Source organism: Microtus oregoni, unplaced genomic scaffold (genome assembly GCF_018167655.1).
Source record: "Microtus oregoni isolate MIOR12 unplaced genomic scaffold, Mior012 000019F_ref0000042, whole genome shotgun sequence".
Classification (NCBI taxonomy): Eukaryota; Metazoa; Chordata; class Mammalia; order Rodentia; family Cricetidae; genus Microtus; species Microtus oregoni.
The window spans coordinates 10712653-10734798 of record NW_024543078.1 but is presented as its reverse complement, the minus strand read 5'-3'; the positions used below and the strand labels follow the sequence as shown (position 1 = coordinate 10734798).

The 22146-nt window shown below is 54.2% G+C and overlaps 1 protein-coding gene across 2 annotated transcripts; it reads left to right on the top strand.

Moving 5' to 3' along the window:
• The first annotated feature begins 398 nt into the window (after positions 1 to 398).
• Positions 399 to 21939, top strand: Safb2 (scaffold attachment factor B2). Of its 2 annotated transcripts, none has more exons than XM_041669615.1 (21): positions 399 to 682; positions 1761 to 1848; positions 6026 to 6090; positions 6167 to 6373; positions 7133 to 7192; positions 8205 to 8232; positions 9080 to 9707; positions 10086 to 10135; positions 10725 to 10825; positions 13185 to 13334; positions 13415 to 13524; positions 15385 to 15512; positions 16786 to 16877; positions 18191 to 18327; positions 18560 to 18850; positions 19257 to 19394; positions 19945 to 19987; positions 20424 to 20551; positions 21215 to 21327; positions 21406 to 21472; positions 21643 to 21939. In XM_041669615.1, exons 1-21 carry the CDS (start codon positions 512 to 514, stop codon positions 21785 to 21787), a joined length of 2940 nt encoding a protein of 979 aa, XP_041525549.1. In that variant the 5' UTR covers positions 399 to 511; the 3' UTR covers positions 21788 to 21939. The 2 variants fall into 2 exon arrangements, with proteins under 2 accessions (XP_041525549.1, XP_041525548.1); XM_041669614.1 differs by having other exon boundaries at positions 18188 to 18327.
• The last annotated feature ends 207 nt before the right edge of the window (positions 21940 to 22146 follow it).

Below are 22146 nucleotides of genomic sequence, written 5' to 3'. Positions count from 1 at the left end.
AGCGCGCTTGCGGTTGCTGCGCCTGCGCGTTGAGGTGTGGGGCCGCCGGCTGTGTCGGAGCGCGTGCGCGGCAGTGAAGTGACGCGAGAGGATATCCAGGCTCGGGACAGCAGCGCCGCGGCGAGGCGGCACGCATGCGCGTGCGAAAATAAAGACCGGGCGCTTACGACCTGCTGCGCGTGCGCATGCTTACGAGCGAGGCTCGCGAAAGCTCGGACGTGCGCCGGAAGCGGCGCGACAGCGAGGTGCGCGTGCGCGTTCGGCAGAAACGACCGAGGCCGCGCTTGGGACCGGTTGCGCGTGCGCGTCACCGACGTGAGGCCGGCGGAAGCTGGGACGTGGGACCGAGGAGGTGCGTCAGAGCGGTGCGCCTGCGCAGCCGCAAAGGGAGGCGGGAGGAAGCGAGTGCGTTTTCCTCTTAGGCGGCGCCATTTTGTGCTCCCAGCCGCCGCAGCCGCGGGCGGCGTGTGTGTAAGGTTGCGGAGCGGGTGGGGAAGTCGCGGGAGCGAGGATGGCGGACCCCGTGGCCGGGTCGGGCGATCCCGGCTCCGGTCCGGTCGCCTCGGAGACTGGGACGCGGCGGCTCAGCGACCTGCGGGTGATCGACCTGAGGGCGGAGCTGAAGAAGCGGAACCTGGACACGGGCGGCAACAAGAGCGTGCTGATGGAGCGGCTGAAGAAGGTGAGCGGGCTCCGGGCCGGCGCCGGGAGCCGGGCGCGCCTCTGCTCCCGCGGGCTCGGGGCGTCTCAGCCCGAGGCACCGGCGAGCCGAGGCTGTGTGACCTTGGCCAGCCGCTGCCCTCTCTGTGCCTTGCATTGGCCCAGGGTTCGCACGGTGTGCCGGGGCAGGTCTCCGCGCGCCCGCGTCCACCTCTGTTTACTCTGCCCGGGCCGTGCCCACTCCCACTTCTGCTCCCCTCGCACTTTCCTGGCCTCGAGCCCGCTTGTCATCTTGGGTCAACGTAAGATGTCACCTCCCCGCCTGTCTTGTCCCGTGCGCTTCTGCACTTGACACAGAGTGGCCTGTGTGGAGCGGGGTCCGTAGGGTTAGGGCTGCCGGCGGAAGGCGTCAGGATACTTGGAGGGAGAAAAGACCAGCTTGCCTTCGTCCCCAGCCCGTGTTAGGTTTTTCCTCGAAGAAGGCACCGACTTTCTCCCCGCCCCTCCCCTAGCCCAGGCTGGCTTCAGACTTGCTGTGTAGCCCAGACTAGCCTGGCGCTCCCGATCCTCCTGCCCCCGCTTCCCAAACGCTGGGATTGCTGATGTGCACCGTCGTGGCGGGCTAATGGTAGCTCTTGCACCTCGCTCGACCCTTTGCCCTCCCTGAACCGAGGACATCTGTCCTGCCATCGGCCCTGCGTGCGATGAAAGGGCAGGAGAACGTGAGATAAGTGATCCTTTTGTGAATGGCCACTAACCCTGATTTGGGGGTAATACTTGGAATTTTTTTCTTTTTTCTTTTTCTTTTTTTTGCCAGTGCCTGGATTATATTCAGGGCCACATGCCTCCAGTTGAGTGCATGACCACAGCGTGATGACCCTGATTCTGAGGCCCAGGCTTTCAGCTTTCCTTTCTCTGGATTTTTGGTTTTAGCATGACAAGGGAGCCAACTGTGTTGGGTGAGACCTGAAACCCACATTGTGAATGCTCACTCGCTGTCTCTGTGGATGGTTTTGCAAGATCGCTACTTTGAAAGAACAGCTTGTGCCAGGCACTCTTGATAAATTACATTGTTTCAAAATCCACCCTCTCTTTGTCAGGCAGTTAAGGAAGAAGGACAAGAGCCTGAGGAAATTGGCATCAGCTGGGGAACCACAAGCAAGAAGACCGGAAAGAGATGCTCCAAAGGTACCTTCCTGTCTCACCCTGGGAAGAGTGTCAAGCTGGGCTGCTGCCCTTCAGCGCCCCCCTCACACACACACACACACACTGACTGACCCCTTGGCCTGGGGAATGAGTGCCGACTGAGCTGCTGGTCTTGAGGGTCCTCACACACACACTCTTCCCCCACCTCTCTCCCCCCATCTCCCTCTCTACTTCTCTTCCCCTCCCTCTCTCTTTCACACACGTGTGCACATACGCACACATACACACTCCACACTCACACTGACTACTCCTTTTTGACGAGTGGCCAGTGTCGGGAAGGAGGACCAGGGCAGGAGCCAAGAAGTGAATTGTATGACACAGACACCTCATAAGGGTGACATGGTGCTGAGGTAAGCTCTCTGGCTTTCCCAAGTATGGGCTCTACCCCAAGCCATGGTTCCCAGCACTCGCTTGTTTTCTTGAAAGATGCCGCGGGGAAGTTCTCATAGCCGTCCACGGTCTTCTCATCCAAGGCGCACTGAGTTGAGGCTGTGTAGGATGGTTGCTGAGAGAATATAGAGGAAGTCATAGCATTTCATAGACAGGTTGTGGTCTGTGTGTGCATGCATGTGTGCTGTGTGCATACTTACACATGCTTGTGGGAGGCTGTGGCCCCTTGGTGTCACATTATCCACCTTGGCTTTTGTCTGTGTTGAGATTTATTTTATATGTGATTGTTTGCCTCGGTATGAGTGTACCCCACATGTGCAGTGGCCACAGATCAGAAGCAGGTCTTGGATCCCTTAGAGCTGGAGTCAGGTGGTTGTGAATCTGTATGGTTGCTAGGAGCTGAAGCCTGTCCTGTACTTTCAACCACAGAAGTGTCTGTCCAGTCCATCTGGCTTTGAAATGGGTTTACCTGAACTACCTTGGAGATTTGGCTGGGCTGCTGACCTGAGTCCTGGGGATCCTCCTGTCCCCACACAGCAGCTTTTCATGTGGTGCTGGGGATTGAACCCAGGCCCTTAAGCTCACACACCCAGTGCTTCACCAGCCTAGCCATTTGCTCATCTTCCTGAAGTCAGTTTTTACCAGCAGCTTCTAGAAGGACTTTTCCTCAACACTCAGGAGGCTGAGGCAAGAAGATGGACAATTCCAGGGAGGCAGGGCTATGTGAGGTTCTTGTTTAAAAAACAACCAAGGGCTACTAAATTAGTTCAGCTACTAAAGGTGTTTGCTGCTACTCCTGAGGCACTGGTTGGTCCTCAAGACCCATGTGATGAGAAGAAATGACTGGCTCTAGAAGTTGAACTCTGCCTTCCACATCCCCGCCATGCTCCTCGGTGTGTCATATGATAACTTTTGTTTTTAAAACACTTGCCTTGAAGGCCTAGTGTGCCCCCGGTTGCTTGTGTCACAGACACTAGTTGACTGGTCTCAAGCGTATCAGATCAGTGGGCAGCATTGTCAGGTAAGCCTGGGGGAGGAGGCAGTGGTCTGCTTGGTTGGAGAGTGCCTCCTCTGGAGGTGCTTGGGAGTGGTCTTTAGTGTGATGTGCTAGCCCTTGGCCTCCGGGCCTTCGAAGGTTTTGTGATGGCCCAGGCAAAGTGGGAGGAAGTTCCAGGAAAGTCACAGCCACTGCTCTCAGAGGTAGGAGGTAACTCAAAGGGATTGGGCTGGGCAAGTGTCCACCCAGCATTTGTCCCAGAGCCCCCAAACATAGTGAAATCGCTGAATGGTTCTGACCCCTGCAATTCATGTTGGATGTGTCCTGTGTTTGAGTTGTGACATGGAGCTCCTAATATGTCCTATGAAGGTACTGCATGCCACCAGAGGAGCATGACTATTCTGAGTACCCTCCCACTTTACAGCTGAATAAGGTGCTGTAGGCATCATAGGGGTTATTTGGTTCTGAGAATTGAAGTGGGACCACCAGGCAAACCCAGCCCACCCAGCTGTGGAGTTGGCCTGGTTTTTGATTGTTCGTCCAAACTTGAGTTTTTAGAGGCCTCTTTTGGTGTCTGTGTCTGATTGGAGTGCACATACATAGTCAGCAGTGGACTGGCCTCAGTTGTGATCCATGTGATTTCCTGGGACAGGTTCTCACTGCCTAGCTGGTTGGCCATCAACCCAGGGATCCTCCATTCTCCACTTGCCAGTATTCTTCACATAACGTCCACCTTGATTTGTTTTGTTTTTAGTCAGTGTATGCATGTCCGTGAGGATGTGTACACGCAGATGACACGGTGCAAGTACAGACATCAGAGCGGACTTGCTAGGAGCCATTTCTCTCCTTCGTGTGATCCAGGAATCAAACTTGGGCTCTTAGGTTTGGCAGCAGCTGCTTTGCTCACAGAGCCATCTCATTCCTTTTATTTTTGTTTTGACGTTTTTCTGAGTGGTGGCCTACGTCCGACATAAGAGCACAGCTGTCCAGTGGATTCTGAGGGTGGAAATTGGGCATGTGACTCCAGGGGAGAGTTGGTAATGGATCCAGACACAGGAAGCAGGGTGAGACAGAAGTGAGACAGAGCCTTCTCACAGAGACAGACTTCTTTGAGCAAGGCTCTGCCTCCTAACACTCAACCTCTGGGTGGCAATCCCTTTGCAGTCAAACAACTGTCATAGGAGTCATTATAGATGATTGTGAGCCACTAATGTGGGTGCTGGGAATTGAACTCAGAACTTCTGGAAGGGCTGCCAGTGCTCTTGACCCCTGAGCCATCTCTCTACCCAGCAAAACTAATTCTATGGTTGGGGGTCACCACAACATGAAGAGTTGTATTAAGGCGTCCCAGCATTAGGAAGGTTGAGAACCACTGCCCTGAAAGGTCCATCCATAATCTCCCAACCAACACTGTGAACTAGACACAAAGTCTTCTGATACCTTGACGTGTGTCGTCCAAATCACACCTGGCAAGTGCTTTTATCTGGTGTGGGACTGCTGAGTCAGCTAAACTGGCCCAAAAGCGCCCACCTATTTGTCTGCACCACCCTGGCCTTGGGACGACAATGCAGACATCACCACATCCAGCATTTACAGGAGTGTTGGGGCTGAATTTGGAGTCCTTGTTAATGTTGAGCAATATCCCCAGGCAGTTTGTTTCATCGGATGATGCTTGAGTTTTGTTTATGGTTTGATGACTTTCCCAGTATTTAATCTTTTTAGAAGTTACCTGGTGTGTTGGCAACCAACACAAAAGTCAGAGGGACACAGGTCCCTAGGTCATGGATGCCTACTGTGTTTCCATTATGCAGGGTTATAAAGCATCCTGAGTATTTCATCCTATTGCCAGAGGCTTCAGGTGATGTCTGGGTCACATGTGTATGTGCACACATATACACACAAGCACACCTGCATGCCAGGGATGCTGCTCCCTCCTCCCAGGTCTCAAACTTTGATTAACCCTCAAAAACAGTCCTTTTCCTCTTTGGGATGCAGTTAGAACACCCCTACAGAGTTCATTTTCTTTCACAAAACCATTGATGGAACTCAACTTACCACAGGTGTCACCTTAAAAACAGTTGTGGGGCTGAGATGGCTCCATCTCCTGAGTTGTTGCCACAGAATTAATTATAAGGGTGGGCCTGAGTTCATATCATTTCCAGACTTGGTTTTCCAAGTCTGGTACGTATTTATAGCTACAGTGCTGGGAGGTGGACCCAGGAGGATCCTTTGGGTTTGATGGCAGGCAAGTCAGCAGGCTCCAGGTCAATAAGACCCTATACCAGGAATTAATGTGGATAACAGTTTGCGGGAGACACCTGTTGTTGACCTCAGACCACAACGTGCACATGTGTATGTACCATGCAAATCAGCCCTAAGTTGCAAGCAAGTACTTTTAGGGAGCAGAATATAAGTGGACCTAGTCAGCAGTCCAGCATGTCCAGAGACAGCACCGCAGGTATCCCATACCCTTTCCTGGAGTGATGGGAGGCAGGGACAGGCATCTCTGAGTCTGTAGAAAGGGAGTTCCAGACTTTTCCTCTGTTTTAGTCTGGGACAGTTTTGAGATCTCCTAAGGCTTTTTTTTTTTTTTAAAGATAGGGTTTCTCTGTAGCTTTCTCCTAAGGCTTTTATACAGAGTCTGAGAGCTTTGCTAAGATGATTGAAGTCTTGGCTGGGAAAAACATCCCACCTAGACAGGATCTCTGCAATACGGAGGAATTCTGAGGCTGGCTCTGGACTCTAACCCAACTGACACTATTCTATAATTAGGATTCAAGATGGAGGAGGAGGGCGGCGAGGACAACGGCCTGGAAGAAGATTCCAGAGATGGGCAGGTGTGTTGGGCCTGGGGGCGGCACACCTTCCCACATCCCATGGTCTTGGTGACTGACGTCCTCACTCCCCTCACAGGAGGACGGGGTTGTGACTCTGCAGAGCTCACAGGACAGGGACACCATGGACACAGGTGTGCCAGATGGGACGGAGGCTGAGGACCTCATTGAGCCCTGCTTGGGGGAGGGCAACACCGACGACTGCGTTCTTCCTGCCTTCGTTGACAGTAAAGAGTACGTGGCCGCGCAGCTGGGACAGCTTCCAGCTCAGCTCCTGGAGCATGCTGTAGGTAACTTGCAGCCACGCGTGCGCCAGCGGCCCTGGGGGCTCAGCATCAGGGCTACCCAGGTCCTGGTAGAACCAGACCCGATTAATCCCTCCACAGTCAGGTGCCGGTGGCCATTGCTCTGGGATAGCGCAGGGAGTGCTGTGGACTCACAGAGAGGGGCGTGTGGGTGGCATGAAGGCTCCTCGGGTCACAAGGGTTTTAAGTGCTGTGGAAACACGCTCCACAGAGCAGGTTGTTTTCTGTCACCTGGTGGTGTTGCTGTCAGTTCTCAAGGCCTGAGCCCAGCACGTGTCTGTCCCATGGGCACCTGTTGTCCTTTTTAGGATGACTTTGCATGGCACTAGCAGCTAGTCGATTCAGTGTAGTCTGGTCTCCTTTCTGAGGGACTTGCTAAGACTCAGCTTCAACTGAGGCTGGGATCTATGAACACCTCCTAGTGGGAATGGGTAAACTGGAGGTCCTCCACTGTGCACAGTCTGCGTGCAAGTAAGATTGAGGTAGCAAGGGTGAATGAAGAGGCACCCAGTTTTCACCTGGGATGTGAGTCTCGCCCTTAGAAATGGCTGGGGACGTCAGTCCTCGCTCAGCCAGCACAAGGGACACCTGCTGCATGAGGAGAGCCGCTGTCCGCCTCAGCCTGGAGTCAGGGGCAACTGTGCTGTTTCAGCTGAGCAGTGATGGGTGCTGTGGAGGAGTGGACAGAGGTGTTCACTGCTCTGGCCTCCACGAAGTCATGTTTTGATTCATTTTTCCAGGTGAATGAGGATGTCTTTAAGACTCCGGAAGCTTCAGCGTCAGACCTCAAAGTAACTCTGGTGAGTAGCGTCTCCCTGTGGCTCTGCATTGTAGAAGAGACTGAGTGTGTGTCTGAGTCTGTGTGCGTGAGTATATGGGTGTGTATATGTGTGTGTCTGTGGGGGGGGCTTCTGAGTGTGTATGTGTGTCCCTGTGTGTAGAGCACACACACACTGGCTGTTCACCCTGTGGCAGTTGCCGAAGGGACAGTTACGGCAGCAAATGTCCCTTAGGTCACAGTTCCAGGGGTTTAGTCTTAAGATCAGGTGACTGTATTGTTACATGTCTGAGAGGAAGAACACCAGGCAGTGAGAAAGTGTGCTAGAGGAGGCTGCTTGGTGGCCGGAGAACAGAGAAGACAGTGCAGACTCCTTCTTCCCCAACCAGCACTTTCCCCTTGTCTGTTCACAACCACCAAAGGAGGGAGCCATTGATGGGGCCAGAGCCCTGTGACTCAGTCACCTCCAAACCCTACAGTGTAGTACAGATGCTAGCCAGACCTGCATTTGGAGGCTGTAGTGTGGTTTGTGGAGATACTGTAAGGTGGGACTTAGGGACCAGAGGGCCAGGTGACTGTGCTCTATAAGTGCCTGGAAGGTTCCCAGAGAAATTCAGGCTTGGAGTTAGTGTGGCTGAGTTCAAGGATGAACTTGGTGTGGTGGTGGCCCTGAGGCAAGAAGGGATGCAGCTCCTGGGGTTCAGAGATGCTAGTGTTGGGAACTGTTGGGTCCCAGGAGTGTGCAGGGTGTGGCCACTCTCCTGAATGAGTAGGCAGGCTTCCTTAAATCCCAAGCTCTGGGGTCAGGGAGGCACTGCCTTGCTCTTCTGTGTCTTTGCTACCTGGAAAATGGGCGGAATGGGATTTGGTCATATGCTTAGAGGAGCATCTCAGTCTGTACACAGGAGCTTCTTCATGGCGCAGCTGTCTGAAGGGACGCATCAGTGGATGAAGCCTTGGTGACAGATCTGTGCATGGGGTCCGTGGCCGTGCTATTCAGAGTGACATGTGCCCTTCTGTTCTCTCTCCAACAGGCTGATGAAGGAGCCCCCTTGGAACCAGGTACTGCTGAGACAGGCAAAATTGTGGCTTGGCGCCCTGCTGCTTGCGCTTAAGTCCGTCTGTTCTCAAGCTGTGTTATGGTCTCGTAAATCACCCCAGTGGTGGACGGTCCCAGTCACACAGGATCAGAGATTGGAAACCCACTATATCACCAGATCTGTGTGCGTGCTGTGGCAGTCCAAGGGCAGCCTTGGGGGCAGATGTGACACTTGCATCAGATCGTGCAGAGTGTTTGTAAATGGCCCCTGGGTGAGGCTGTGTGTCCACACACGAGACAGATCTTGTGATACCATACCCAGTCACAGTCAAGGGTTTGAAGCAGTTGAGGCAGGCCAAGGCTGTGGTAGGGCACTTAATCCCGGAGCCACCGATGCCAGAAGACAAGTGGGTCTCTGCCAAGATGTTCATCCTGGGCCCTTCTGGACTGCCGAGTTCTCACAGGCGAAGAGCAGCTCAGTCACCTGGGACTGTGGTGCTGAACTCAATCCTTCAAGCCGGGAGCAGCAGGCTCCTCAGTAAACGGTGACTGCCATGGCTTCATCAACACCATGAACATTGGAAGGAAGTCTGAAGACACAGATGTGATTGAAACCATGAAGAAAGCTGTGGAAGCTGCACTATGGTTATGGGGTGGGAGGGAGGGCGCCTCTGCCCTTAGCGCAGGCTGGGGGCGCCATGGCTGAGGGCGCAGGTAGGGTGCAGGCGCTGTGTAGCGGGTTTTCCAATCTCTGTGTAGCCAGCAGTTCTGTCGGTGTGAGCGGGGCCGCCGCGCCCGAGCCGCAGTTGTGATTGCTTTATTTCCCTGGTGATTAAACCTTGTGCCATTCTATTCCTGTTAAATCCGTAGAAAATGAGAAAATACTCGACATTTTGGGGGAAACTTGTAAATCTGAGCCAGTAAAAGAAGAAGGTTCGGAGCTGGAGCAGCCCTTTGCCCAGGCCACGAGTAGTGTGGGGCCAGACAGGAAGCTGGCGGAGGAAGAGGACCTATTTGAGAGCTGCGGACAACCGGAAGAGGAAGAGCAGGAAGAAGAACAAGAGGAGGAGGGAGATTTAGCTTTGGTCCGCAACAGCGAGTCTGAGTCTCCAAGTACTCGGTGTCAGTGGAGCGAGGCAGACGCCCCATTAGCAGTAGTGAAAAGGGAGCCGGTGAAGGTGATGAGCCAAGGTGCCAAGCGCAGGTGGAAGTACAAGCAGGCTCGACTGCGCCGGGCACAGACAAAGCTGTCAGGCGGAGGCCCCAGGATGGACCACGAGCCTGTAGGGCTAGAGGAGCCAGTTGAGCAGAGTAGCACAGCTGCCCTGCTCACGGATGCCACCAGCCAGGAGCTGGTGAGAGCGCCCACAGCAGCTTTGAGCCCTGAGCCCCGAGATAGCAAAGACGACGTGAAGAAGTTTGCTTTTGACGCTTGTAATGACGTCCCTGCAGCTCCTAAAGAGTCCTCAGCCAGTGAGGGCGCTGATCAGAAAATGAGGTTTGTTGATTCTCAGTCCTAGACCAGACGCTATCTCCTTTCATTGTCACTAGTGACACACGTGAGCTGTTTAGAGCCTGCAGTCGGCAGCCACGCTGCCCAGCGCTAGCTCCTTCAGGCAGCTCCATGTCTCTGCGTATATTTAAGGGGTGATGATTGGTTTTCCCTTGCTCAGCCTGTCATGGTTGAGTTCTTAAATTGATGACTGGTATCGCCAGCTAGACTGAATTGCTCTGTAGGGAACTGACACTCTATTCTTGTGGTCAGTTTAATTTGAGACTAATTCCCTGGTAGGTATGCAGTTTTAGCACATTCATTCTTTGAAAGTAGTTCACTTCACCTTTTCCTTGTTGCAATAACATTTGTTTTTGTCTCTAGCTCTGTTAAGGAAGAACAGGATATAAAGCCAGTCATTAAAGACGAGAGAGGTAGGTGCTTCCCTTGGTTGTGTTTCCATGTGGTGGTCCGGGTAGGGGTGGACTGCAGACTACCACATGTGCCCGTTGCCCTGTACATGGCCCTTCCCTGAACCACTGTCAGGGTTCTGAGTGTCTGCATCACAGGGTAGCACACCCAGACAGGAACACCCCTGCTGTGTTAGGGACAGGTGCCTGTAGGACCCCCTTGAGCTGTCTTGCAAAGCCATCTCTCTGCCACCGGGTATTACTCTGATTATCTGGGGTGAAGACTCTGGTGGCTTTGTGTAAAGTCTCTGCACTGTGAACCTGAGGGTTCTGTCCATCCATGGAACCCCAGCCAGCACTGGGGAAGCAGAGGCATGATGAGCTCTGAGCTTTGCTGCCCCACCTGTCCAGCCTAGTCTGTGAGCTGCAGGCTCATTGGGCTGTGTCTCAGAATAAGGTAGAAAGTAAGAAAGATCCTGGGCGTTGACCTCTGGCCTCCACATGCACGCATAGTCACGGCAGATGGAATCTTGTAACGTCTTCCCTGTGTGGTGGATGTTGAGCTTGGTGGATGGGTCCTGCCTTAGCGGCACTGATGACCTCCTCTCCCCAGGCCATGCCAGCTGTAGCTCGGGAAGGAACCTGTGGGTCAGCGGGCTGTCCTCCAGCACACGTGCTGCTGACCTCAAGAGCCTCTTCAGCAAGCATGGGAAGGTAGGGCCCCACCCCTGCCCACCAGTGAGTGGATGAGGGAGCTGGCCTCCTAGCTCTTAGTGTTCTTTTCCTCGGATGTTGGTTCCCACACTTGGCAAGCGCTCTGCCACTGTAGATCCACCCCCATGATTTGGACTTAGTGACCTAAAGCTCACTTTGTAAATCAGGCCGAGTTCAGACCCAGCTTCCCTGCCCTGTTTCTTATTGCTGGAATCGGACTGTCTCCCTCCTAACACTTGGGGAGCAGCTGTGGTGACAGGCCTCTGCTGGGAAAGCGCTCACCTGGCTGACAGGAGCCCTGGGCTCCATACCCAGCACTCCATAAACTAGACAGGATCTCGGCACTCTTGAGGTGGCGGCATGAAGACCAGTTTCACAGTCATTCAAAGTCATCCTGGGCACCCCAGTGAATTAGAGGTCAGCTGGGACATAGAAGGAAAGAAGCACCCACTTGGTTCTGCTCAGAGTACCCATAGTACAGCAGGGAGACAGTTCATGCGAACTTAGCTCTTTGCAAGGAGTCCTCTGAGTCTAAGGCCAACACAGCAGGCTTGTATGCCCATAAGGAAACTGTTGGCCTCTGTGTCCTTCAGCCTGGAGCATCTTGAAAACTTGAGCAGGAGAGTGGGTCCAACTTCTCACTAGTGCAGTACACGCTTCAGAGCTTCCTTTGTGGACAGGAGAGACTCCTCTGCCCTGGGGTAGTCTGAGCACTGGCACACAGCACTCTGGACAGGGGTGTGCTCCCTGCAGGAGTCTTCATTATCCCTTGGTGCAGGCCTACGCAGCTGCTTGGAGCAGTTGTCAGGCCCACTGCAGGTGGTGTCAGAAGACAACAAGCCCTGAGGCTCCCACCGTTTTTGTTTTCGGCTGCTGCTTTTCTGCATGCACTGCAGGGTGCAGAGGCCGGAGTGCCGGAGCTACAAACACTTGAGAGCCTGTGAGCCTGGTTATCTGCTATCTGCATAAGTCTCAAGGACAGCAGGGGCTGAAAGTTGGGGGGGAGTCTTTTTCTCCCCCCCCCATTTCTTTTAACCCCCACCCTGCTGAAGGTCAGGTTCCTAATATAGTGGTCAGGGGTGGGCCAGGTGCACATCTAGACGTGAGCAGCATCTCCATTATGAGAAGGGAGGTATGTAGAGGGACACATGTCCAAGGGTACTGTGCCCCCAGTCCCTGACTCTGTCCAAAGTCCAAGCCTTTTGGTGCAGTTGTCCCTCTGGCTGTTTGACTCCCTGGATGCTGGGGGGAGGCATTGTTTGTGAGTGTTGCGAGTGATGTTCTGTGTGCTGGAGTGCAGTGTGGCGCCAACTCCTGCTGCTTTACTGTTTTCACGTTACCGGTTATGTTTGACATGAAAAGCAGAGTTCAGCAGCCTTCAGGCCTCCCTCCTGCAACACATGTGACTGTTGAGGGCTCAGTGTCCAACTGGGCTTGATTTATTTGTCTTTGTTCAACTACCCACTACATTTTTCTCCCACCATTTTCAGAAGAACATGTTGGGTTTTCTGGGCTCTGCTTTTTTAGCCCCCAGCTCTCCTACCTCCCCAGGCCTGGATGGAGTCCCTGCTTTTGTGGCGTTCTAGTAGATTTTCTTGCACTTTGTTCAATGGCCCCTGCTGTATGATGCCAGTCAATCTTTCACCTCCAGAAACTGGGTTCTGGTGATTTGTGGGTTCTTATATTCCCTAATATGCTGAGCAACTTGTTGCCTCAGCAGATTCTGGCATGCAAGTTGTCCCATATCACCTGTGACTGGTCACAGTGCACCCCTGTCAGGTGCTGTGTCACCTGCTGGCTGTCCTACATGAGCAGTGAATGACCTGCCTTCCACAGGGCCTTCTCCCTACCTGAGAGGGGCCCTGAATGTATACCTACCCATGCATGGCTCAGGCCACTCCCATCCAGCTCAGAGCCTCTACAACCCTCAGCTCACCTTTAACCGGCCTCAGTTTCCCTCCCTGCCCATGGCCCAGAAACTCCACGCTTGAACCAAGCAGTCTGAATGTTTTGTGTCTGGCAAAGCACCAGCCCTTCCCTTTGTTGTGGTGGCTACCACCTCTAGGCATAGGGCCTGGCACAGAAGCCATGGCCCGGCAGGGGTTACCTTTGGCTGTGCGAGGTCTGTCTAGATTTCATATCTGTTCATATGACACTTGACTGGCTGTCTGTACTGTTTGTCACCATGAGAGCCACTGCTCTGACCAGTGGAGATTCTCTAGGACTCACAGAGGTGACTAGGCAGAGCTGAGTACTGAGAATGGCAGTAGTGGGTGCCTGGTGCTTCATCCTTCATGAGCCCTGTGTCTTGTGACGGGGCCACGTGTGTCCTCACACTAGTGTATTCTTTCCCTCGGAGGTTGTTGGGGCCAAGGTGGTCACCAACGCCCGGAGTCCTGGGGCTCGGTGCTATGGATTTGTGACCATGTCCACATCAGATGAGGCCACCAAATGCATCAGCCACCTGCACAGAACCGAACTGCATGGAAGGATGATCTCCGTGGAGAAGGTGAGATTCCTGCTGTCGCCACCCACAACAGTGACAGGGCTGTGCTCCCCCCAAGTCACCACCACCCCGTTACATTCTAGGCCAAAAACGAGCCCTCCGGGAAGAAGTCGGCAGACAGGAGATCTTGTGACCTGAAGGAGAAGGTGCCAGGGCCGGACAGGCCTCACCCTGTGGAGATCAAGACGGAGAAGTACAGTGACGTGGTGGCCCTGTCCCGTGGGGTCCCAGTACCCTTCTAAACCCCGCTTCCCAGCTGGTAGCCACAGGACAGGCAATGCAATCCCTAGTCAGAGCCCAGAGCCAAGTCACTGAGTAGCTTCCCAGCAGGCTCCATACCAGCCGTGGCAGGGGGGTTAGTGTAGCGTCCTGGCCAGCCTTGACCTGGAAGGGTTTCCTGCGCCAACTCACCCAGATGTGCCCTGGATTTACCAGTTCACAGCCCTCCTGCCACATTACTGACCTTGAGTAGGCCATGTGTTCAACCCTGACAGATGTCTCACAGCACCATGTTCACGCGGTTATTAAAAATGTCCCTGGCATGCCGCACATCCCCACAGCATCCTTAGTACTTGGAGCCAGGGTCTCAGGAGTGCTCTTGCCAAGGGACATGACTTACGTTTTGAGCAGAAATAGACAGGAAACCTGGCAAGTCCCTGACAGCTTGTGTCCTTGCCAGCATTGAGGGAATTTTGGCAGGAGAGCTCCGTGGTGGGGAAGGTAGTTGTTAAGTGCCACATGAGTGTTGTTAGGGTGCAGGTGGGACTGGGCTTCGCAGCTGCACATAGGCTCAAGAGATTAGTGGAGAGCAAGCTGGCCTTAGAGTGGTCACTGTTCCTCAAATCCCACAGTGAGGGTGACAGCAGTGAACCAGAATGCTGAGTGTTAGGGCGTTACTGGGACCATACATCAGACCCGGCCCTCTGGAGGGTGCAGGCTCTGGGGAAGCACCCACCAGCATAGGTGGGGCTAGGACTCATTCTAGGAGGCTCCTGGCTGTGCCTTTGTGTCTAGACATGGCAGATGGCACACCTATGGCCTACTAATAGGGAGAAAACTCAGGCTTATTCTAGTAGTGCCATCTTGGGACATGGTAGCAGAACAGAGTCATTATAATGCCTGGGAAATCAGGGTCCCCTCTAATCAGAGTCTCACTAATAAATGAATTTGAAAACAGACATAAATGCAGGCTGATTCATGAGAGTCTAAAGAGACAGTCCAGGCAGAAGTGTAAGAACAAGTCAGGTCTCTGGCCAGCACCTGAGAGGAAGGTGGGAAGCAGCAGTGTGCGTCTGCAACAGGCCTTAGAAGGTGGACAGAGCCCCTCCTGCAGCTCTGGGAAGGAAAGGGGGTTGTGGCTGGATAAACACTGTGTTTGCCTGGTATATAAGAGTGTAGAAACTGGGGGGGTGGGGGGATCAGGCCAAGCTTGCTCCCTGGGCTGATATCATGGGGACTCTGCCTTGCTTGTCTACATAGGGGTCAGTTAATTGGTGTTGATTTATTTAGAGATCGAATCTCACCTTGTGGCCTAAGCTGCATCTGCTGTAGTCTCCCAAAAGCCGGAGAAACGGGCTTACCCACTACCCTTCTGTGGAAGTATTTTTAGGGTGGGCAAGGTGGCCCAGCTGGTAAAGGTGTTCGCCAACACTGATGGCCTGGGTTTGATTCCAGAGTCTACTTGGTGGGAGAGCCAGTTCCTACAAGTTGTCCTCTGCCGTCTTAATGCATGCATTATGGGTACACCCACACACAGAAACAGTGAATGATTAGACTGGGCGTGTTCTCCAGCCCTGACTTCCATCCCTAGCACCATGGAGAACCAGGTGTCAGGGTACATGCCTGCCACCCCAGCATCAAGAGACAGCAAGGTTGGCAGTGTGGGTTAGCTGAGGTGCCCGGGTTCAGGAATACTCTAGCCCTGGTGTTTCCAGCTTTTAGGCCGCCAAAGAGAAGCCGGGGTGGTGCGGGCCTCAGATCTCCTTCGCTGGTGGGTGGGGCTGGTAATTCCCATGGAGGTCACCTGGAGGCTACAGCTTTCTGTTTTCAACAGAACTGTGATCAAGAAGGAAGAGAAGCAGGAAAGAAAGGAGGAGAAAAGGCCAGAAGACATTAAAAAAGAGAAGGATCAAGATGAGCTCACACCAGGAGCTGCTAGTCGGTCTCGAGTTGCCAAGTCAGGTGGGCTGTGTCTTGGACACTGGTGGAAGAGGTGGAGGCATGGCAGGGGAGGGGGAGGACCCAGGCAGGAGGCAACCAAGGTTCGCCACTCACTGGGTTTTCTTTGTCGTATAGAGCAACAGTCATAGACCATGTGATAGAACAGAAGTTTCTATTCTGCAAATCAGGCATAGGGGCATGGGCCTATGTCACCCTCCTCAAAACTGTGGCAGGGAGATTGTGATCAAGGCTAGCGCTAGCTATGACAGCCTAACAAACCCCTGTCACAAAATCACAGCATCAGGTGTGCACCAGACCATGTGGGTGAAGTCTGGGGGTAGGCACTGCCACACAGGAGGAAGAAAAGGGTCTTGCTCCACAGTAGAGGGTAGGCCTAGTTAGGCCTGAGCCTAGGGCTATGTGTGGAGTCCGGTTCCTCCAGGTCCCTGTCCTGTCAAGGGCATGGTAGATGCCCTAGATCACAGACTGCACTCGGAGAGCCAAGGCAGGAGGGCACCTTGATAAACCCATCTCAGGACAAAGCTGACAGCTTCTGCTGGGACCCTTTACAAATGTGCCTGTGCCTTGTGTGTTCTCACATCCACAGTGGCCTCAGCAGGTCGCTCCTGGTGGTGCTCAAGTGATGACACAGAGCCCTCTACTGCTGCTGAGCTTGTGTTGCAGCTGGCATTCACATGGTTCAGCTTTCGAGGCTAGCACTGTGCCGTTTCCCTGGCCCCATGCATGATATTCCATGCTGTTTCCTCCCGTTTGATACTGGTCAACTGCACTACCTGCTGTCAAGTTTGTCTGAGATCCTGTTTCATCTTCTGTTGAGCCCAGTGGCTCTCTTCCCTAAAACAGCTTGAGATGTTCCTCTCAACAAAAGCTAAGATTTTAAAACTAAAAATGCCAGTCATCTTTAATCCCAACACTTAGGAAACAGAGGGAGACAGAGACAGATACGTGATTTTGAGCTCCGCCTGGTCTACATAGTGAGTTTCAAGATAGCCAGGACTACACAGAGAAAGCATTCTGTCTTGAAAACAACGAAATGAAAGGAAATTACAGCTTCTCCATGTGTTCAGCCTCCCCAGAGGCACCATTTTCCTGATGGTTACACCTTGCGCCTGCAGTACAGAGATGCCCAGTCTGCCTCACCACACAGTGAGGAAACTTGCCCACTGCTGGGTGACACTCCCACCAGGGTCACACTCTTTGCACACTTGTGGGAGTCTGCAAGGCTGAGGTATAGTGCGTCCATGTGCTCATGGCTGCCTGTGCTTTCATGTAGGAAGCAGAGGCACGGAACGTACAGTTGTGATGGACAAGTCCAAGGGCGAACCCGTCATCAGCGTGAAGGCCACCAGCAGGTCAAAGGACAGAGTAAGCATTGAGTGGCAGGTCTGGGCCCTGGCTGTCATCCTCTGTCCAGCTTTACCCACCTCCAGAACAGGAACTGAGGCATGGGCAGCCTTGGCAGAGATGGGCCCATCCGGCATAGTCTAGTGTAATGATGACATGTTTATTTCTGCTGTTGGCCTTGTGCCAAGTGAACCCAAAGGAAAGTAGGACCTTGTCATTGGCGGCACCAGGGAGGTGTATGGGCCTGCCTAAGACTCTTCACTCTGGAACCATCTATGCAAAAAAGCCAGGCTAGCACACTGTGGTCCACCAGGCACAGGGCTGGGGTGCATCCAGTGATGAGTGCAGGCTCACATGGCAGTGCCTGCTGTTTCCACTCGTGCAGGGGACGTAAGTGAGCATTTGACTGGAAGCGCCCATAGCTCTCAGGGCTGCCCTCTGAACCCCAAGTACAATCCTAAAACCAGCAACTGCCCCCACAAAGACCATGGCGTGGGGCGACAATCAGTGTAACTGCAGGACACTCACATGAGGGCAGGAGCCCCTCGTAGCTCACGGCTAGCTTTATGCCAAAGCCCCACTTCTGTCATTTTCCTTCTTGTTTACATGCATGTGGAGCAGCCCAGGGATCCCCGTGAGCTGCCGGCCTGGTCCTCTGAATTCAGAGCTTTCTGGTTGTTCCTAATTGGAAATGCTGGTGCTGCCCTCAGGGTCTGTGGGGCTTTGGCCAACCCTGCCTTCCACAAACATCCTGGCCATAAGAACCAGACTCTGCAGTTCAGAGGCTAAGGATAAGAGCCAGACAGTGCACCGGGCAATGGTGGTGCACGCCTTTAATCCCAGCACTCGGGGAGGCAGAGGCAGGCGGATCTCTGGGAGTTCGAGGCCAGCCTGGTCTACAAGAGCTAGTTCTGGTACAGGCACCAAAGCTACAGAGAAACCCTGTCTCGAAAAACCAAAAAAAAAAAAAAAAAAAGCCAGACAGTGGTGGTGCAGGTCTTTGACCCCAGCAATTAGGAGTCAAACAAGGCAGTGTTTGTGAGTTCCAGGACAGTCAGGGTTAGACAGAGAAACCCTGTCTCGTAAAAAGCAAACAAACAAACAAAAAAAAAAATCACAGGGCCAGAAGAGCCAGTATGAGCTCTCTATATCCTAGGCCGGCCTTGAACTTGCCCTCCCACGGTTTAGCGTAGGCTGAATTCAGATGTCCCGTCACTGCTATGAGCAGTGAAGCTAGGCAGGATGGCATGTGCCAGGCCAACCACCAAAGCTCATGGCAGGACCTTAACCCTCTGCACACCGCTCAGTTCTGACTAAGTCACTCTGGTCAGCAGAGCTCCAAAAGTCAGGACCGCAAGTCAGAGGGCCGGGAGAAGAGAGACATCCTATCTTTTGACAAAATTAAGGAGCAGAGGGAGCGTGAACGCCAGAGACAGCGTGAGCGCGAGATCCGGGAGACAGAGCGTCGACGGTGAGTTGGGAGCACTGGCTTAGCCTGCCTTAGTTCCTGTCTAAGGTTGGAAATGGTTCTTGACACCATCAGAGGGTGTAAGGAGTAGTGTCCCTCAGAGGCAGGGCTTGTTCCTGGCAAAGCAGACCAAGGCCTGGCTGACAGAGGACCTTTGGCCTCTGCCGAGTCCTGATGGGGAGGGCTTGGCTGAGGCCGCAGCCTGCTGTCTGGGCTGATGGCCACCTGCCTGCAGGGAGCGGGAGCAGCGGGAGCGCGAACAGCGACTGGACGCCTTCCAGGAGCGGCGCGAGAAGGCACGTATACAGCGGGAACGGCTGCAGCTCCAGTGCCAGCGCCAGCGACTGGAACGGGAACGGCTAGAGCGGGAGCGGCTGGAACGCGAGCGTATGCGTGTGGAGCGTGAAAGGCGCAAGGAGCAGCAGCGCATTATGCGTGAGCGTGAGGAGCTGCGGCGGCAGCAAGAGCAGCTGCGGGCTGAGCAGGAGCGGCGGGCGCTGCGCAGACACTATGACCTGGAAGCCCGGTAAGTGTCATGCCATAGGCAGGTGCTGCCTCCTCTATGGAAAGCCATGTGGTGCTGTTCCTTGGCCGGCTCTCTGCTGTTACCACCCTGCATGCATCCTGTATTCATGGGCAGTGAGAGGCCATGGAGAGAGCAAGATGCTGCCGACTCTGAGCCAGTAGACAGTCACTGCAGGCATGCTGAGGTTAGCTTGGAGGAGGCTCAGGCACCTGTGATTCCCATCACTTTCACAGAGTCCCAGGGGAAGAGGCAGGGGATCCAGTGTGGTTCAGCACTGCTCATGCCTGTGGTGCTGGTGATAGCCCGCTCCCAGAAGCCTGCCTCCATCCTGAGATGACAGCACCTTTGAGTACTGGATGCTGCTGCTGTCACCTTGAATGAAGTATTTTTGCAAAACCCAAACCAGGAGAGAGGACAGCTACTGGCCCGAAGGGAAGCGTGCAGCCATGGAGGACAGGTACCGAGACTTCCCACGGCCGGATCACCACTTCCACGACTTTGACCACCGGGAGGGTGGCCACTACCAGGAACATGTCACAGACAGGTCAGTTCCTCCCCTGCAGCTGCTCCCCAGGGTCATCAGGTGTGGCAGGTGGGTCCTAGTGCTCTCTGAAAAACTCATTGCTTCCTGGGACCTCCAGGAAAACTGCAGGTATCACCAGGGAACACCAGACACCCTGTACCCACACAGTGGCTCCGCTGTCTTGACTGCCAAGGCCCCTCGTGCCTCTCAGAGGGCGCTAGTGCATCCTGGGCCTGCACTCACACTGTACTCCCCCTTTCCTGGGGTCTTGTCAGGGCTGTTACTCCGGTTCCCCAGGCTGTCTGTATTCCAGATCAACTCACCCCTGTCCATTGTAGGCGCAAGACCGTTATCCTGGGTCTCGGGCTTTATGGAGAGTGTTGCTGCCTGTTCTGCCCTGGCTCCCACCTCCAGAGAAGAGCCTTCCGTCTAATAGTCCCATCCTTGCCATTGTATTCCTAGGACAGAGATGCTGATGGGGAAGGGGGATACAGAACTTGTCCCCAAGGGAGACTTCTGCCTCCACCCCACTCCTATGCGCTCCCATATCATTGCCCTGTTCCCTTCGCAGGAGAGATGGATCCAGACCAGGAATGGAGGGACGTGATGGGCAGGTGAGTAGCAGTGGTCACCTGTGGCCCCTGCTGGGGAAGGAACAGCAGCTCAATTGCCCCTTAGTTGGGAACTTGGTGTCTTTGCCCTAGGGACCTTCATTGCCCCTCCAGTTGAGCTGTGTGCTGGGTATCAGGAGAATACACCATGGTCTGAGTCTCCAGAGAGGAGATAGGGTCCTGTGGGATGGGCTTAGGTCAAGACAGGGCTTTGGAAAAGCTTGTCCCCTGGGTGTCCCTTGTTCCTTGGTCAACAAGAGAGCTCCAGTGGGGTGTACACAGGCTGAGCTGCCTCATAGGTACTTTGCCACCCAGCTTTGTTGAACATCTAGGGGACGTGGGCTCAGTGGGGACAGAGGCTTGGTAGAGTATTGGAGCCTGGCCCTGTGTGTGCATGGGCCCCAGGAAACACCCCCGTCTCTCCCGTGCCCTCCTGCAGCACTACCTAGATGACCACCACAGCCACGGAGCCACCATTGAGCACCACGGCTGGGACTCCCGGGACAGCTGGCATGGCTACGGCTCTGACAAGGTGAATGAAGGCCAAGGCCTGTCCCCTACCCCCAGGTAAGTGCCCTCTGCAGGAAGAGCCTGGGGTGGCTTCTGGGTGCTCACGGAGGGGACAGGTGGTTTGAGGTGGAGCACAGGCTGGCTTCCACGCTGTCTGCTGACAGTCCCTCAGTGGAGCCTGTAGTAGAGTGTTTTCATACTGAAAACTATGCCACAGCAGCCTGCACATCACCCACCCGGACTGTGCACCATGAATCCACCTTTCTGGCTGTGTTCCCCATCTCAGGTGCTTCCCATCCTGCAGACATAATGCACACGCACGCACACGCACACACACGTGTGCCCCTTTGTGTCTGGGTCTCACTGAATACTGTCCTTGAGACCCCTCTATGCTGTGGTGTGTTTGGGGTGGTCCTGTCTACCACAAAATAACATACTATGGGCACTGCCATTTTCTCACACGTTGACAGTGTGCCGTGCCCTCTGCCAGCTGTGGGTCATGCTGCCAGCATTTGCTGCCCATGTGTTTGTCTCAGCATGAACCACTGTGACTGCTTGTGGCCTTACAGTGTGGGTGTCTTGGTGACTCTCCTTTCCCTGGTGGTGCCTGGCACCTTAATTGCCCACCTCTGGCCACAGTCATCTTTGTAGATGCCCTGGAGTAGGGCTCTTTCTAGTGTGATGGGAAGTGAGTGGGGACAGCCATGTTCTGTTTGTCAGAGTCGGCAGAGAATGGGCAGAGCACAACTCACGGTTGGAGGAGCAGCAGATTCCCACCTGGCACAGTGCTGTGGACACAAACACGACAGGCCATGAGCACATACGGTGGCGAGGTACCAAGGGGATGCTAGGGGTGGAGGAGCACCAGGTCCATAGTACAGGCAGAGTCTACAGAGCCATTTGTCCTACAGGTGCCGAGCGGGGCCTTGCAGGACCTGGGCATGCACATGTGGCAGCAGGCCGGGGTGGCATGGCTGGGTAAGAAGGCTGCAATGCCAGCCATTGTCTTCTCCTTTCTCCCTCCCTCTGCACAATTACACAGTGGCTTGTTTGGTGTTGAGAGTGACCTGTATAGGGTCCTGTTCTGTGCAAGGTGGCACCTTGTAGTACCAGGCTTGACCATTGCAAACCATCTACCTTTGTTCTAGGCAAAGCAGCTTTGCACATGGTGGACATTCCCAGGGCCATGTGGTACCCACTGGTGGACTAGAAGGTGGTGGCATGACCAGCCAGGACCAGGGTGGCAGAGTCCTCCACCCCCACCTTCACCCGCACTTCACCCGCCGCTACTGAGTTGCCGTGGACCAAATCCTGCCACTCCATGGAGGCAGAGGCTGTAGCTCAAGCCACTTTGCACTTAATGGCACCACCAGCAGTCGCAGATTCTGCCACGTGTCGTGTGAACTCACTCTCCTGGTGTTTTTAATAAACATGTCCTATTCTGCCATTTGTAAGACAGGGATCTGTTGTCAGGCATTCCATACCCCTCAAATGGCCTATTCCATCCCGCCCAGCTCTTGTGGCTGCAGCTATGTCCCTGCTCTTGGCCCATGCTCAGGGCCTAGCCTCAGGCGTGGCGAAATTGGAATCTCAGCCAGACCTGCCTCTACCTGTGAGGTTGGGATGACAGGTTCTCCTGGCAGAGCCACATC